Source organism: Cnephaeus nilssonii (assembly GCF_951640355.1).
Source record: "Cnephaeus nilssonii genome assembly, chromosome: 12".
Taxonomy (NCBI): domain Eukaryota; kingdom Metazoa; phylum Chordata; class Mammalia; order Chiroptera; family Vespertilionidae; genus Cnephaeus; species Cnephaeus nilssonii.
In genome coordinates this window covers 8,481,855-8,499,505 of record NC_137083.1, presented here as the reverse complement: position 1 = coordinate 8,499,505, position 17,651 = coordinate 8,481,855, and the positions used below count along the sequence as shown (strand labels likewise).

Below are 17,651 nucleotides of genomic sequence, written 5' to 3'. Positions count from 1 at the left end.
CCACGGTGATGAGGGAAAGAGAGAGACACCAGAACCCGGGAGCCACCTGCTGACACCAAAGAAAGCAATGCCCTTCAGCCACAGGGTTTCCGTGTGGGGGGCCAGCTGGTGACGTCAGATCCGGATGCAAGTGGGCTGGGCTTTCCTGATGCCGCTTCTGAACCGCCTGGGCGTGTGCCGTGTCGGGGCTGCTTGGCTCTCAGCTGGCAGGTGTTCAGCCTTGGGCATGGCCTCCGGTCTCCAGGCTGCTGAGGAGTCTGGAGCTTGTGCTGTTTGAAAAGAGCGGTGTTGTTTTGGGGGGCTCTCAGGATGGGAAGGATGGCCCGGCCGGCCCCCTGCTCTCGCCTGGTCCCTGATCCTCATTGAGGCAGTGCTGGAGGGAAGAGGTGCGGGGAGGTAACCAGAGCTCCCATTACTGGAGCCCTAGCCCAGTCGGGTGTTAGTGCTTTACATACACTAACCTGCTTCCCACAACAGCCGAGCGAGGGGAGCGAGGGGAGCGCTGCTGTTATGGGCAGGAAACTCGGGCACAGAAAAGCTGAGTCACTTGTCCAAGGTCACACAGTTTCTGGGAGCACGGGTTTGAACCCAGATCCTTGGCACCCGAGGACGGTCTGTGACGGTGCTGTTCAGGGTGCCGTGGGCCGGCCCGCCCTGCTTACCAGTGTCTGAACTCGGGTGAATGGGCTGAAGATGCAGTTGCTTTTAACACCGTGTACTTTGGATGGAGTCTTACTGAAATAAAACCCCGGTCACCAGGCCCCGACTCCTCCGGGCCATGTGCGCCATGGGTCATTGCTGGGCGTGTGCTGCCCTCTTGTGATGAGAATCACCCAACTCTGACCTCCAGCTCTCCCTGCGCACCTACTTCCTCTGGTCAGTCCGGTGCTGGGGGCTGGAGGGCCTGTGGCCGGTGAGGAAGGAGCTCCTGTCCTTGCGACTCTCAGACAGCGAGGCCTGTAAATGGGAGTCTGGATCCTGTCGCTTTTAGCACCAGGGACCTAGGCTTAAAGACCAGGCTTCCCAACGAACCCCAGGGCAGGGAGGTCATTGTTTCACCCGCCCCAACGGCTTGGGACCAGGTTTACTAGTAATGGGTGTGGCAGGAAGGTCATTTACAGAGTGAACAGAAGGTCACACAGAACAGAGGGAAAGTAAAACCAGCAGCAGGCCCATGTCCTGGTTCTTGCTCCACCCGTAACGACGTGTGTGTCCGTGGGCGTGCTTTTGCGTTCCAGCACGTGTCCTCGCTGGCCACACTAAGGGAGCTCAAAATCTTAGACTTTGTCAACTTTCTACGTTTGCCAAAATCTCTTTCTTGAAGGGTTTTGCCTTTCTTTTGTTCCATTTTTTTAAAAAAAATGTTTTTAGAGAGAGAGAAATAGCGATGTGAGAGTCAAACATCAGTTGGCTGCCTCCTGCACGACTGCCCATCGGGGATCGAGCCAGAAGCCAGGGCATGTGCCCTGACCAGGAATTGAACCGATGGCCTGTTGGTGCATGGGACAACGCACAACCAACTGAGCCACACCGGCCAGGGCTTGTTCCATCTTTACATGCGTCCTGATTAGTATGACACGATGCCTATCCACACTCACTAGGTCTGTTTCCTTATTCATGAGATCAGTCCTACTTCACGGGGTTGCTGGGAGGAAGTTGCCATCAGACCCAGTGTGAACGGGTTCAGTTAGATTGGGTTTGTTTAGGCAAAGCACGGGCACATCCATACATATGTATACTTTTATTTATTTAATATATTTTTATTTATTTCAGAGAGGAAGGGAGAGGGCGAGAGAAACATCAATGATGAGAGAGAATCATTGATTGGCTGCCTCCTGCACCCCCCTACTGGGGATTGAGTCTGCAACCCGGGCATGTGCCCTTGATTGGAATCGAACCCAGAACCCTTCAGTCCACAGGCCGACGTTCTATCCACTGATAGAGCCCATACATATGTATACTTTTATATATCAAGGAAACCTGATTTTGAAAATACAGCTGTCCTGTCAGTATACTAAGTGGTTCTAGCACAGTATCAGCCTTCAAAGAGATGCCAGCTCGTGGACCGTTCATCTTCCCTGCAGCCCAGCTGTAGTTACTGCCTGTGCCGTCTGAGCAATGACCTGTGTAGGGAAGTGGGGGGTGAGGGTGGGAGGGAGCCTGAACACCATCCAGGGCAGCGGTCGCCAACCTTTCGGACCTCACGGACCACCAGTGGTCCATGGACCACCGGGTTGGTAACCGCTGATCTAAGGCAAGCATGTCCACAACGAATATGTTTGCGGCCCAACCAATATAATGGTGTGAGCAGTATTTACAGTTATGAAAGGAAATAGGTCTCCTGTCCAGATCCAGAATTACTGACACTCACCTTGGCTCAGTTTTGAAAGTAATCACTGTGAACAAGATTTCCCCCGAAGCAGGAAAGATGGTGGCAGAGAAGAGATGCCAAGTGTCAGGAAGCACACATTAATTTTGTCATTGCTCTTGTTTTTTTTTTTATACTGCACTTCCCGAAATAAACCTACGTTTCTATGAAAATTGAAGCTTTTGTTTTGTTGTGGCCCACATAAACTTAAACCTTGTTTATTTGGCCCGTGTTAGCCTTTGAGTTTGACATGCTTGCTTGATCTAGGGTGAGAGTCCGGGGCAGGAGTGTTGTTCCTATTCAAAGGAGACACTGCTGGCTTCCTGCTCTTCTCTTAACTCCACCTGCTTCTACACCACCTGCTACACCCCTAAACTGCATGGGCTCACACAGGTTGGAAAAGAAATAAGCCAGATAGAACAGACAAACACTGCATGATTCCCTGTATACAGGGTAATTAGAGTAGTCAAATCATAGAAAGAGAAAGTAGAGGGCTTGTTGCCAGGGACATGGGTGTGGGGGTTTGGGGGAGAGGATGTGGCGTTAATGAGGACAGAGTTTCGATTTTGCAAGAACAAGAGAGTCCTGGAGCTGGGTGGTGGTGATGGTTGCACCGCAGTGTGAATATATGTAATACCATTGAACTGCACTAAAAATGGGTAAGATGGCGAATTCTATGTTATATATTTTACCACAGTAAAAACAAAGGGAGTGGGGAAATGCCTCAAAGAAGGCAAAACCTGGGAAGATAACGTGCAAAAAGTAAAATGCCTGTGTTAGGATAATGTTATCACAAAAGTTTAAACTTTTATTTCCATATTGTGATAGTGCTTTTATAATTAAAAAGTAAAGCACTGAGACAGGAAAAAAAAAATCAAGAAAGAAATTAGAGATATTTTGATATTTGTTATTCCCCAAGAAAGCACCCAAGTCGTCATGGGAAAAACCAGAAACTTGTTTAGCATCCTGGCACTTACTTTACAATTTACTATTGTTTGTTTTTTAAAGTTACAGATCATTAGGGGCCCATGACCTTTTCAGTGCTGAGTGCCACTAAAAGTCCTAAGCTGGTCTTGGGTGCAGCTGATGCAGTTTGAAGGCTGAGAGAATCGTGCTGGGATGGCCCCTGGGCCCCGAAGCTCTGCCCTGAGCCCATCTTCGGGGTAACTTGATCCAGGGCCTCCTCACGAGTTAATTCCACTTTTATTAAAATTCCTACCCATGGGCCCGGGATAATGGTCATGGCTTTGCCTTCCAGCTTCACAGCAAGGTTGGTGGTTGTTTGAGTAATTACTGAAGTAGATGAGTGCCACCCCTGGATAGCAATGAGCCAACTGCTCCTTCCCAGTTCAGGAGCTGAAAATGCGCCTGGCAAAGGCTCCTGGGCCGGCTTTGTGTGGTGGGGCTGGCTCCCTGCTGTGCCAGGAAGACATGGGCCCGCCTCCCGTTCGGTGAGTGACGCTTACATGGGAGGGCTCTTTGGTAACAATGATGGAAACTAACGCCTGTGCTTTTCACTGACAAAGCTAGGCTATCGCAGGAAGCTCAATGTTGAATATTTTTGGACTTGTCTTTGAGACCTTCCAGCCCCATGTTTGACCTTGTTGAGAAGTTCCCTAAACCTAAGAGATGCGGACAACCTGTGGGTTCTGTGAGCAGAAAAGAGAAACATGGGTTTGCTAACAACCAGCGCATATTGAGCAGCGGCCCTGTGCCGGCTCTGTGCTGACTGCTTTCCTTGCATCAGCTCGTTTCATCTTCCACCCGCCCTGCGAGTCAGGGCTCTCACATTCCCATTTTCAAGGCGGAAATGGAGATTCCAGCAGCCTTACTAGGACCAGCCCGAAGCCGCCCAGTAAGTTCACAGTCAGCAGGAACGTGCCAGAAATGCACGTCTGAGATGTGGGAGCTGTGGCTTCTTTCCCAAAATCAACCGAGACGTCCTGTGAAAAAGAAATAATTATATCCGAGTTTGTGGAATTCTTTTCTTTTCCTTTTCCATTGTGTCTTTCTTGCCTAGGAAAATCCCCACGTCTCTGCCCAGCAAGTTAAGGTCCTGATTCTCCTTTTGTGAGAGAAAAACCTTTCATTCATCACCTAGAAGACCAAGGTATTTCCAAATAGAATTTAAGCCAACAGCACGTAGATTTTGAGTCTCTAAAAGCCGTCACTTGTGGTAGTTTCCAAATAAATTTTAGACTCAAAAGTTGAGAGTGAGTGGTGTAATCCAGTACTGGTTTGTCGGCTGAGAAGTGTGGTTGTCTGGCTCTGTGCACCCCGCCTTTGTGCTTTCGGGCATATCTGTGCCCAGATTCTCTGGTAGAGAAAGCTGCTGCCTCGGGGGGGGTGACTGTAGGTGAAAGTACAGAAAGCAGCGCCTTATGGGAATGGCCACCACGCGGCTGGGTGACAGCACAGAATTTTCCCCATAGCCCAGGGGACTTGTAGAACTGCACCCCCCAACAGGGCTGCTGTACCCAGCAGGCTGCTCCTCCAAGAACACTAAGGTACTGCTGGGGGCCTCGCCCCTTCCCCTCTCGGGTTCGACCACTCAGCTCGGTGCCTCTGGGTCATCCCCTCAGCCCAACGGCCGAGGAACATAGGGAACATCGGACCTGGCCTGCCAGGACCTCTCTTGGCACAGCGGGGAGCCGTGAAATTTGGCCCAAGCCGGCATCCCCCAGCCCCAGCCCCCTGCCTCAGTCATTTCCTCTGAGCAGCCACCTGTCTGGACTTGGTGGTGGATGGCGAGGCCTATGAAGGACCAGAGTGAGGATGCCTCTGACCTGCACCAGGCTCTCCCCACGCGTCACCCAGGGCTGCCCGGTGCACTGAAGGCGCCAGCGTGGGGATCAGGAAACAGCGTGCTCACCAGATCCAGTCCCTAGGGCATCCCGGACTCAGGCCATCAGAAACAGTGTGTTCAGGATTTATTAACAAACGGAATGGCAAAAGGGCAGGTCGTCTGGTCCTATCGCCACCCTCCCCATTAGCACCCACCATGCGCCCGTCACCGTGGTCGGGGTCTGACATGCTAGCGGGTCCTCAGAGCCGCCCGACTCCTGGCTCCAACTCCGTCACCCTCACTACTACTCAGGGGCAGACCTCCTGAGGCGGGCAGGGGAGAGGAGGCTCCGTGGGTGCCAGGACCACAAGGGTAAGCCACGCCCGTCCCTCGGGGGGGGGGGGGGCAGGCAGTCTTCCTGGGGCAGAGCAGCTCTGCCCACGGGGTTAGTCTCCGGAGGAGGTCAGCCTCGCCGTGGGAAAGCCCCGAGTGGGAACGCGGCGTCACGAAGGCATCGCCCTCGCTCTCAGCTAGAGCGCAGCCAGTGGTCTTGGTTGGCAGGGAGGCCCCAGGAGGAAAAAGCCTGTGCCGAGTCTTCTCCTTGGCACCCACTGCCACCCCACGGGGCACCCCTCAGTATCTACAGCTGTGAAGTGGGGGGGACAGCAGCACATGGGGAGGTACCGAGGAGGAAGACTGCAGGCAAAGCACTTGTTGTTCATGGAGCATCTTCTCTGCACCACGTCCTCGACGGCTCGGTGAGGACAGCAGCGACAGCTCCCTCCCCCAGCGTCCGGGCCGGCGTTGTGTGAGCTCCGTCATTCCTCTCGACGCAGGTTACCACGATCGTGGGCACTCAGGACCGTCGCTGCACGTATGTTTCCAGGAACAACATGGCTCACAAAGCCCGCGCTTCCCCGTGAGACGGCACCAGCCGTGCAGGGAGCTGGCCCGTCAGAGCATCTGTGAAGGCCCCGGGCCCCCGGCCGGCCCCACGCAAGACGACACCTAAGACAGGTGGCCGCAGAGTGGCTGCCGCTGCTGCCAGCGCCCTCCCAGGGCCAGAGCCTCGGACAGGAAGGCGTCCCCTCAGGAAAGGACAAGCCGCTTCTCACCCTCAAAGCCGCTGGCCTCCTCGGGCTGCATCACGTTCCCATTCAGGCTGTTGGAGGAAAGGAAGACGCGTAAAATGCAAATCTGATCACACCCTCCTGTGCTGCACACCCTTCAATGACTTCCCATTGCTTTTAAGGATAAATACCCAGCTATGTCACCGGACACACACATCTCTTGTGGTCCAGTTTCCCCGTCCTCCGCCCCTGTGGACCCTCTCCCACACTGTCTGAGCCCCGAGACACACAGCTCCTTGACATCACGCTCCTTCCTGCCTGCCTCCGAGCTTTTGCATATGCTGTTCCGCCTGCCTGGGACACCTTCCCTCCCACCTCCTCGGACGGACTCCTACTCATCTATTTTATTTATTTATTTAATATATTTTATTGATTTTTTACAGAGAGGAAGGGAGAGGGATAGTTAGAAACATCGATGAGAGAGAAACATTGATCAGCTGCCTCCTGCACACCCCCTACAGGGCATGTGCCCGCAACCAAGGTACATGCCCTTGACCGGAATCGAACCTGGGACCCTTCAGTCCGCAGGCCGACGCTCTATCCACTGAGCCAAACCGGTTTCGGCACCTAGTCATCTTTTATGGCTTACTTTCAGTGCCACTGCCTTAAGGAGACCGTCCCTGGAACCTCACTTGTGTTAGGTTCCCTTCCTAGCTTTCCCCTTTATAGCAGTCACCACGATTTAATTAAATAATTACTTGAGTGATTTTTAAAAATAATTTTTAATGTTTTTATTGATTTCAGAGAGAGGAAGGAAGAGATAGAAGCATCAATGATGAGAGAGAGAGTCATTGATTGGCTGCCTCCTGCACGCCCCACACTGGGGATCAAGCCTTCAACCTGGGCCTGGGCCCTGACTGGGAATCCAACCTCGACCTCCTGGTTCATGGGTCGCTGCTCAACCACTGAGCCACGCCGGCTGGGTTTGAATGGTGTTTTTCACTGTGTCACCCTCACTCGATGACAAACCTACGAGGGCAGGTCCATTTCATTCGCCACTGGAGGGTCAGTGCCAACACAGCGCCCGGCACGCAAGCACTCGGTTATTCAACAAACGAATGAAGAGCAGCACTAGTTCCTGGGGACACGGCGGTGACCAGGGCGCAGGCCCCACCTCACAGTCTGGAGGAGACGGCCACACAGGAAGCTGTGACGTGCAGTTTGGGGACTGCTAGCAACAGCATCCGCCGGAATGGACTGGTTCTAGGGACGGGATCACGGTGTGAGGGTGGCTGGGGATCGATGGAATTGCCCTCCAGGGAACCTGGCACACAGCCAGCGGTGCCGAGCACACACTGCCATCACCACAAGGGGTGGGCGGGGCTTACCAAATCTCCACGATGCCGGTGTTCTCCTGTAAGGCGTCTGCCAGCCGGGCGACCCCCTTGGCTGTGATCTGGTTCTGGATAAGCCTGGAAGAAGGACACGCGTCGTCTGTGTCAGGTAAACAGTGCGGATCAACCCGCCCCCTTCGCCGGGGTAACCGACAGGATGGTGGGGGAAGACGGGGTCGGGGAGAACTGAATCCTCGTGACTTGTAACCTGGCTAAGATCATCTACATCCAGTCCAGCCTTTGAAATGCTTGATTTCTCTGTTTTTTACAGTGAGCATCATATATCCGTGTGTTCCCACAGACAGCTTAATGGGTGAACACACACGTGTGTGTGTGTGTGTGTGTGTGTGTGTGTGTGTGTGTGTGTGCTCGGCACAGGTCCCTGCAGAGGAGCCCAATCGGAAGTGTCTGGAGACCACAACAGATGCTCAGACGCACGCCAGGGGGTAGGCAGGCAGGTTCCTTCCGGGGGGTGAGGGAAAGGCAAGGCGGTTTTTAAAGTTTAAGTAGCAACCAGCTGGCCATGCTCTCCTTTGGGGGAAACAAAGGCTTCAAGAGGGGGCCGTGCCCTCCCCGCCATGAGAGGGAGAGAGGAGCAACAGTCCCGATGCCACTCGGGGCTCCAGAGGGGAAGCAGTGATAATGGCGCCTCGAGGAGCAACCCCGTTACATTGGGCAGCAGCGATCCGAATGAAGCAACGGGTGCAGGCCGCTGGGGAGCCCGGCAGTCCCCGAGATGCTCCCCCGGGCAGCTCCCTCCGCACCCCACGGGGAAATGGGTGCAGCAGGAGGCAGCGATGTGTCTGCCTTCGTCACGGGCTCACCCTCATTCCTGGCCATCTGCAGAGTGAGGCTACTACTGAACTTGACCCGAGACGTCCTGGGCTTTGACCCAAGGAGGCAGCCCTGCCTAAGTGTGAAGGGGCCAACCCCTTAAAGAGGCGGCAGATCACAGTGGTTAAAGGTTCCTCACACACACTCCCCATTTCCCCGCTATGGGTCCTTGAAGAAATACACAGGCTATTTGCCTCAGTTGCCTGATCTGTAAAATGGGAATAACTAAGAGCATCTTCCTACCCGCAGTGTGTGAGGTTTGAATGGGACGACGTGTTTGAAGCCGTTCTCGCAATCCGTGCCACGGTGCCCAGGGGAGGGGAGCCCTTGTCGCCATCACTGCGCGCACGCAGGACAGCGGCAGCAGCCTGCAGCTGGGACCCAGTGCTCCAGCCACCTCTCCCCAGACTGGGCCCCGGGCCCCGTGCAGAGGTGATGGCCTTCTAACAAGCATGACCACATGTCACTTGACATGTTTGCCGAAAGAGCAGAACTGGCACCTGGCCGTGGGCGCAGAGTTCTGCGTTCAGTCCAACTGCGTTCAGTTCAGCTCTGCCGCGTTCTAGTGACTTCCTTCCCGGCAGCCACCACTGGCCTTGCTGGGGGTGAGCTGCTTCCAGCACAGACTTGGCAAGAGGCCAGCTGTGCTCCGGCTGTGCTCAGGCACACGCCCTCCCCTCCAGGCTGCCTCCACCAGGGCCCGTAGAGCTGAGCTGGTGCAAAGCCGCCCAGACTCCCTCTCCAGGCCTGGCCAGCTCGCTTCCCCCTGGGGGCTGGCCTGGCCTCGGGAAGGGCAGAAGAGAAAATCTACCGGCCAGGAAAAAGAAAGGAAACCAGCCAACCAAACAAAATTATGTCAACGAAGCACAGTCTGGCTGTTTCCACCGAAGCTGACACGGCGATCTAAAGTTCATAAGGAAATGCAAGGGACCCAGAATGGCCGAGACAGCCCCGAGGACGAAGAACACAGCCGGGGCCTCCCATTCCCGAGTTCGAAACTTCCCCGTCAGCACAGTGCTGCCGGCACAGGGCCACCATGTGCATCCGGGGACGAGAAGAGAACGCCCAGGAATAACCCGAGAAACGCTGCATTTGTGGTCAACTGGTTTTCGGCCCAAGTGCCAGGGCCATTGGAAAGGGGACGATGGTTTTTTCAGCGAGTGGCGCTGGGACAACCCCAGGCAAGAGAGCAAAGCTGCACCCCGTCGTCTCGTTCCACACGCAAAAGTCAGCCCCACGTGGACCAAAGACCAAAACAAGAGAGCAAAACCACAGCACTTCAAGGAAAAGCTAGGGGTCCCCCTCTGGGACCTGCATCAGAAAACGGCTTCTCGGAAAGATACCTAACGCACAAGCAGCCAAAGGGGAAAACAGACAGACGGGACTTCCCCAAATTCAAAGCTGCTGTGCTTCAGAGGGCACCGTCCAGAAAGTGAAAAGCCGGAGCCGCACTGGGTCTCTTCCCGTCTGCGGCCATCGCAGAAGCGCCCGTGGTCAAAACCAAGTTCAATCTCTGTGGCCTCTGACCGGCGCCGGACCGTCCAGGGCGTGTCCATGCTCCTTCCCGCATTCGCATCATCCTCTTCCAAGGAGCTGAGGCAGAGGTGCGGACTTCGACCCACGCCGCCCGAAAGGGTGATGAAGTTCACGAAGGGTCACAAAGTGGCAGGAAGTCCGGGTTTCCAGGAAGAAATACGTGGTCTCCGTTGGAGGAGTGCGGCGGGAGGGAGCTAACGGTACACCTGTTCACCTGGGCATCCCCAGCACGGCCGCCATCACTCCACTAAAGCTGGACAGAGACCACAGAGATCCTCAAACAAAAAGCCAAATCACACCACGTAGGAAGGGATAAGGGCAAATACAAGGAAGAAACTATTTTGTTTTAAATATATTTTTACTGATTTCAGAGAGGAAGGGAGAGGGAGAGAGAGAGAGAGAAACATCAATGATGAGAGAGAATCATTGATCGGCTGCCTCCTTGCACACCCCACACTGGGGATTGAGCTCACAACCCGGCATGTACCCTTGACCAGAATCGAACCCAGTGCCTTTCAGTCCACAGGCCAACGCTCTATCCACTGAGCCGAACCAGCTAGGGCACAAGGAAGAAACTATTGAGATGATACAGGAATAACCTTATGTACAACTTTCATTAAAAACACAAAAGTGAGAAACCCCACAGAGAGGAAATATTTGCAAATCATATCTATAATAATAAAAGCATAATATGCTAATTAGACCGGACGGCCGAACAGCAGAACCACCGTCCGGACGACCTTCCTGGATGAAGCCAGGGCTGCAAGGGCCGAGCCCCTTGCATGAATTTCGTGCATCAGGCCTCTAGTACCTAATAAGTGTCTGGTACCCAGAATATATCAAGAACTCTTAAAACTCAGCGATAAAAAAGGCAAATAATCCAATTTAAAAATGGGTCAAGGATTTAGAGACATTTCTCCAAAGAAGATACACCAACGGCCAACAGCAACATGAAAAGACACCCACCAAGGTTCGTCATCAAGGAAACGCAGATCAAAACCACAACGAGACACCACACCCACTAGGAGGGCGAGATTCAGAAAGATGGACGATGACAAGGGTTGGAGAGAATTTGGAGAAAGGGGAACCCTCCTACATTGCTGATGGGAATGCAAAGTAGAGCAATGCCTTGGAAAACAGTCTGGCAGTTCCTCAAACGTTAGTGGTGATCACGTGACCCAGCAATTCCACTCCTAAGTAGACACCCAAGAGAAATGAGAATGCGTGGTCACACACAGGCATGTACATGAATGTTCACAGCAGCATTATTCATGACAGTAAAAAAGGAGAAGCAACCCAAATGTCCACCAGCTCCCGAATGGACATATAAAACGTGGACTAACCATACAATGGAATGTCACCCCTCCATAAAAAGCAGTGAAGTGCTGATATGTGCTAGAATGTAGGTGAACCTTGAAAACGCACACTACGAAAGAACACAGAGACAAAAGGTCACGTGCTGTGATTCATGTCTATGAAATGCCCAGGACAGGCAAAGTAGAGTAGTGGTTGCGGGACCAGCGGGGGAGGGGAGGGGCAGGGAATGAGTGTCTAATCACACAGGTATTGGGGGGTGGGGGCGGGTGGGTAGGTAAAACTGTCCTAGAATTAGGTAGTAGTGATGATTGCACAACCTTGTGAATGTACTAAATACTACAGAGGTGAATTAAAAGGGTGAATTGTATGACATACGCCGTTTAAATCAAACGTTTTAAAAAGCAGCACAGTGTGGAATCCCACGGTTCTGAGTTACCATAAATGTGTCAGCGTCTGGTTGACTTTCAACATCTCTGCCATGCTCTCCGCCACTTCGTCGTCGAGTTCATTCTGGGTGAGCCTGGAGAGGAAAGGGGGCGTTGACTCGGGGAGCCCTGTCTGGCGCACCTTTCTAAAGGAGTTCGCAGCCTTTCGGAAGGACTCGGGCAATTACCAGAATATTCTCAGCGACGTGTTCCAGTGCAAGGCCTGGGCGAGGCTCTTTCCTCCTCCTGTCGAAATGCCGTTGGAGGCCAGACTGGGAAGGAAGACACGTGCGGGGGATTGTCACAGAGGCTTTGGCCTCCGCAGCCAGAACAGCCAGGAGACTCTGGCTGGTGGCCCTGCTGCTCCAGGGCACAGGCTCGGAGCCTGAGGTCAGGAGGGGACACCGGACATGGGGGAGATGGGGTCACGGTGCAGACCGGAGGCGGAGGCCTGGCCAGCTCTGCTTCAGGGGCTGACATCCTCGCACGAGCTGGTGAAGTCTCCTGTCCTCCCAGAGCAGGGACTGCCACTGTCCCACCGTCTCAGACTCATCCCAGGGGCCGGAAGAACGCGAGCAGCGGGGGGCACCGAGGCTCTGAGGTCTGGCCAGAAGGACAAGGCGTCCCCTCGGTCCCAGCACCCGCCTTGAGAATGAAGAAGAGCAGGAATCCGCTGCCCAGTGTCCCTCTCAGTGTATCTGGACTTAAGAATTCCTCCCACCCCGACGGGGCAAGGGGACACGGCCGAGGGGCTGGCAGTGTCCTGTGCCTCGGCCTGGGGGGTGGTTATAGGGGTGGGTGCCTGTGTCAAATCACCGAGCTGAACACAGAGCCGTGGACTTTACTCATTTAATGTAATGTCTCCTATATGTCCATAGAACGTTTAAAAAGAAACACACACACACACATACACACACACACACATACACACACACACACATACACACACACACACACATACACACACACACAAATACACAAATATCTCTCATTAGGAAAGCCAGCCGCCCTCTTCCCTTTGGCTCCTCCCCTGCGACCCAGGGACACACGAGTGACCGGCTGGCCCCTGGAGTCCACAGGTGTCAGACAGAGCAGTTACCTGAGGTTGGCCAAGCTGGGGTGGTTCCTCAGAGCCTCTGCGAAGGCCTTTGCTCCTTCATCGCCGATCTGATTGCCCCACATCCTGAGGGCAGAGGCAAGACAGTGAAAGGGAGCGCCTGCCCCCACTGGCCTGCTGGTGGGGCCACAGCGGGCTGTCCACTTGCAGGCGGGCGTTGCTGCTCCATCCCAGGAGCTGTGGCCTGGAGCCAATTCCTACGCCAGCCCCTAGTGAGCTGTCAGCCCCTAGTGAGCTGTCAGCCCCATAGTGAGCTGTCAGCCCCTAGTGAGCTGTCAGCCCCATAGTGACCTATCAGCCCCATAGTGAGCTGTCAGCCACATAGTGACCTATCAGCCCCATAGTGACCTATCAACCCCATAGTGAGCCATCATCCCTAGTGAGCTGTCAGCCCCATAGTGAGCCATCATCCCTAGTGAGCTGTCAGCCCCTAGTGAGCTGTCGGCCCCATAGTGAGCCGTCAGCCCCATAGTGAGCTGTCAGCCCTAGTGACCTATCAGCCCCATAGTGAGCTGTCGGCCCCATAGTGAGCTGTCGGCCCCATAGTGAGCTGTCAGCCCCATAGTGACCTATCAGCCCCATAGTGAGCTGTCAGCCCCATAGTGAGCCATCATCCCTAGTGAGCTGTCAGCCCCATAGTGAGCCATCATCCCTAGTGAGCTGTCAGCCCCATAGTGAGCTGTCAGCCCCATAGTGACCTATCAGCCCCATAGTGACCTATCAGCCCCATAGTGAGCCATCATCCCTAGTGAGCTGTCAGCCCCTAGTGAGCTGTCGGCCCCATAGTGAGCCGTCAGCCCCATAGTGAGCTGTCAGCCCTAGTGACCTATCAGCCCCATAGTGAGCTGTCAGCCCCATAGTGACCTATCAGCCCCATAGTGAGCTGTCAGCCCCATAGTGAGCCATCATCCCTAGTGAGCTGTCAGCCCCATAGTGAGCCATCATCCCTAGTGAGCTGTCAGCCCCATAGTGAGCTGTCAGCCCCATAGTGAGCTGTCAGCCCCATAGTGACCTATCAGCCCCATAGTGACCTATCAACCCCATAGTGAGCCATCATCCCTAGTGAGCTGTCAGCCCCTAGTGAGCTGTCGGCCCCATAGTGAGCCGTCAGCCCCATAGTGAGCTGTCAGCCCTAGTGACCTATCAGCCCCATAGTGAGCTGTCGGCCCCATAGTGAGCTGTCGGCCCCATAGTGAGCTGTCAGCCCCATAGTGACCTATCAGCCCCATAGTGACCTATCAGCCCCATAGTGAGCTCTCAGCCCCATAGTGACCTATCAGCCCCATAGTGACCTATCAGCCCCATAGTGACCTATCAGCCCCATAGTGAGCTGTCAGCCCCATAGTGACCTATCAGCCCCATAGTGACCTATCAGCCCCATAGTGACCTATCAGCCCTGTAGTGAGCTGCTTGGGGTTTCAGAGTCAAAGGGACACATCAGGATAAAGAGCATTTCCCGGGCAGAAGCCAGTGGGGCCCCGAGCGCCCCGTGAAAGCTCCTGTGCCTCCCCACGGCTTGCCCAGCGGCCCTGTTGGTGTATTAGGAACAAGACCAGCAGGTGCTCACGGACAGACCAGGCGGTGCTACGCACACACCCGTGCAGTTGTCTGTACTCACCCAATTTCCAAGATGGATTTGCTGTTCTTCACAGCCAGGGCGAGACACTTTCCTCCCTCGCTGGTTATCTGGTTTTTCCCGAGTCTGCAGAGAGAGAGTTGAGCCCGCGTCAGCCTCCTGCTGGGAGGGGACTCAGTCACCCTCATCCCAGCACAGAGCCCCTCTGGTCCCTCTTGGGGGTGTGGCCTTTCTCTGGGACCCACAGCCGCTATGCCCCACACTCCCACTCGGAAGGACCCAAAGGCCAGAGGAGACCAGTCAGGATTCCTCTCCAGGTGATGGTAACAGTCTGCAGAAGCTCAGCGACCGGAGCGGGGGTTAAGTGACCTCTGAGCGTCACTCATTTCCATCAGCAGAGTGAGGAGGTGCTGGCTGCAGCCGCAAATGGTCAAGGTGAGTGTCCCATCACCAGGGCTCCCCCTTGCAGCTAGACGCGTGCTATGGTCTGAATGTGTGTGTCCTCCCAAAAGTCGTGTTCCACAATCCCAACCCCCAGGGTGATGGCATGAGGAGGTGGGGCCTGTGGGAGGTGCTTAGGTCATGAGGATGGAGCCCTCAGGATTGGGGTCAGTGGCTTATAGAAGAGGCCCCTCTCCCCCTTTCCCACCAGGTGAGGACTCAGCGAGGCCCCATCCATGGACCAGGATCGGGCCCTCACCAGACACGTAATCTGCCACCACTTTGGTCTTGGACTCCCCAGCCTCCAGAACTGTAAGAAATGAATGTCAGGTGTTTATAAGCAGCCTAGCTTATGGTCTTTTGTAACAGAAGCCTGAAGGCTAGGCTGGTGTGGTTCAGTGGTTGAGCATCAACCAGGAGGTCACGGTTCGATTCCCGGTTCAGGGCACATGTCCGGGTTGTGGGCTCGATCCCCCGTGTGGGGCGTGCAGGAGGCAGCCAATCAATGATTCTCTCTCATCACTGATGTTTCCATCTTTCTCCCTCTCCCTTCCTCTCTGGAATCAATTAAAATATAGATAGATACAGATAGATATAGATATATAGATATATATAGAGAGATGTAAACATATAGATATAGATACTTAAAAAAAAGCCCGAAGGGGGAAAAGTACCTCCAAAAAGGGTGAGAGCTGTGACCTTTCTTCCTGTCATTAATTAATGTCATTAATTAAAATGCCAAGCTTTCCAGCCACCAATGGCAGGAGGTCCCTCCAAACTCCGAGCCTCACCCACAGTTAATAAATCCTGCACGTGGCCAGTTCACCTTCCACACACAGGTCTCCTAACTCACCAGTAAGGCCCCCGGGCAAGCAGGAGAAGGCTTTAGGGTGAGAGTCTTCACGGTGACATTTATTTGTCTGAATGAAGAGCCTGCCACGCCCGCCCCACTTACTTAAGGTGTGTGAGGCCTTTGCACTCATCCAGGATTCTGGCGACGTACCCGGCTCCGACATCAGTGATCTGGTTGTTGTACAAGCTTCGAGAGAAAGCACAGTCAGAGAACGTGATGAGTCCCGATGTCATCTAAATGAGCCCAGTTTTAAAAACTGAGTGTGTGCCGTCTGGGTTGAAAGAAGAAAGAAAGGGCACGCGGGGACCCGAGTTTGGGGCTCTGGGGCCTCACAGGCTGGGCTCAGAGCCGCTCTGCCACATCCCAGCTTTAGGACCTGCGGCAAGTTCCTTAACACCCCTGTGCCTCCGTTTCTCCGTCGGTAATACTGGGGTGAGAATGATAGCTCCCCGACAGGGTTGTCATGAGGACTGTGTGAGATCATTCCAAGCCCTCGCATGTCACAGAAGAGCTCAATGAATGACAGGGGATGGGCATTTTTAGATGAAGATGCTGATGAGCATCTTGACGGGGGAAGTTTCTGAGTACTGGACCTCCTCAGGGTCTGCCTTGCAGTCATTTTGCCACTTGATACCAATTCAACAAATCGCCCCAAGAAGTGGGAAGTGGGGACTGTACGGGATGCACAGAGCTCCGAGCTGAAAGGAGCCTCGCGTCTGTGCTCCCACGTCCTCGCTGCTCAGCTTAGGGAACCGAGGCCCAAAGAAGCCGATTAAAATCAATTAAAAACACAGCGGCCGTGGGGCTGGCTGAGCGGGCCCACAGTCTCTCAGCTCAAGCTCCAAAATTCCAGACTCCGAAAACCCAGTTTTTCGTCACTACTTTGGCAACTGATATGGAGCTGCTCATGGTCCTCGTCCCAACTGGCTTAGTCATACGTTTGGCTGCAGAAATATGGAAGTATTTAAAAAGGGGGTCCCGCCCTAGACCCCACTGGCCATGTCACCACTACTCAGCATGTGCACTGGATTCTGGCCTGTGTCTTGCCCCCGGGTTCTGGCCGAGGGGTCACGCGCCCAGAGCAGTGAAGTCTGATGAATAAACAGTCTTCTACTGTTTAGAAAACGAGCCCTAGAAACCTTCTCATTGCATCCCCCGGCCACCACGCGTAAAGCCACTCGCCTATATTACCAGGATCCCAATGATACAAGCGAGGAGGCTGCGGCCCAGCGTGATTTCCCGACTTGCTCCAAGAGCGGGCTGCTGGCCGGACCCAAAGCAGAACCAGGACCCCTGGTTCCCCGTCCAGTGCTCTTCCTGTGCCCTTGGCCATCAGTCCCAACCATCTGATCACTCACGGGAATGGCCATCTCCTGCTGCTCTGTATTTTTACTGCGTAGCCAGCCCAGGGTTCTTGGGAAATACGTACCCTAAAAACGTCAGAATTTTGTACTTGGTCAGCTCTTCATAGAGCACCTTGACCCCACTGTCAGTGACCTGGTTCACGCTGAGTCTGAAACAAAAGAGCAGAGAAAGTTACACATCTGAGCAGCTGCTCACTAGGAGGGGGCATTCACTCCACCAGGATGCAGAAGCCTCCAGGTCCTGGCCTTTCCCAGCCGTAAATGCCCCCTGAGAGGACGGCCGGAACAGTCGGCCACACAGCCCCCAAAGTGCCTGGTCACCATGGGGCCGACAGACCCACCCAGAGCCAGCCCATCGGCGAGGCTGCAGCTCAGCCCTGATTCAACTCAAGGACAACAGGGGACACAGGAAGGCCACGTGCGGACAGCCACCTCTGATGCCCTGCGTTTGGGGGCAGCCTCCGTGAGGAGGAGCCAATATGTAAACAAGTGGTTGTGGCTGTGTTCCAATAACACCTCACCTACAGACACAAGCCCAACTGGGCCACAAGTTGACGTTTTTAGTAAGTAA

General features: G+C 54.3%; 1 protein-coding gene across 1 annotated transcript in view; it reads right to left on the bottom strand.

The window, feature by feature from the left end:
- Positions 1 to 1,731: 1,731 nt before the first annotated feature.
- NOD1 (nucleotide binding oligomerization domain containing 1) overlaps positions 1,732 to 17,651 on the bottom strand; it is a 33,200-nt gene continuing 17,280 nt past the window's right edge. Inside the window, exons 5-13 of the mRNA XM_079785824.1 lie at positions 17,146 to 17,229; positions 15,819 to 15,902; positions 14,465 to 14,548; positions 12,829 to 12,912; positions 11,918 to 12,001; positions 11,741 to 11,824; positions 7,612 to 7,695; positions 6,269 to 6,315; positions 1,732 to 6,161 (exon numbers count right to left, since the gene is read on the bottom strand). Coding sequence (XP_079641950.1) covers positions 6,052 to 6,161; positions 6,269 to 6,315; positions 7,612 to 7,695; positions 11,741 to 11,824; positions 11,918 to 12,001; positions 12,829 to 12,912; positions 14,465 to 14,548; positions 15,819 to 15,902; positions 17,146 to 17,229 — 745 coding nt within the window. The 3' untranslated portion in view covers positions 1,732 to 6,051. The remainder of the gene's footprint in view (positions 6,162 to 6,268; positions 6,316 to 7,611; positions 7,696 to 11,740; positions 11,825 to 11,917; positions 12,002 to 12,828; positions 12,913 to 14,464; positions 14,549 to 15,818; positions 15,903 to 17,145; positions 17,230 to 17,651) is intronic.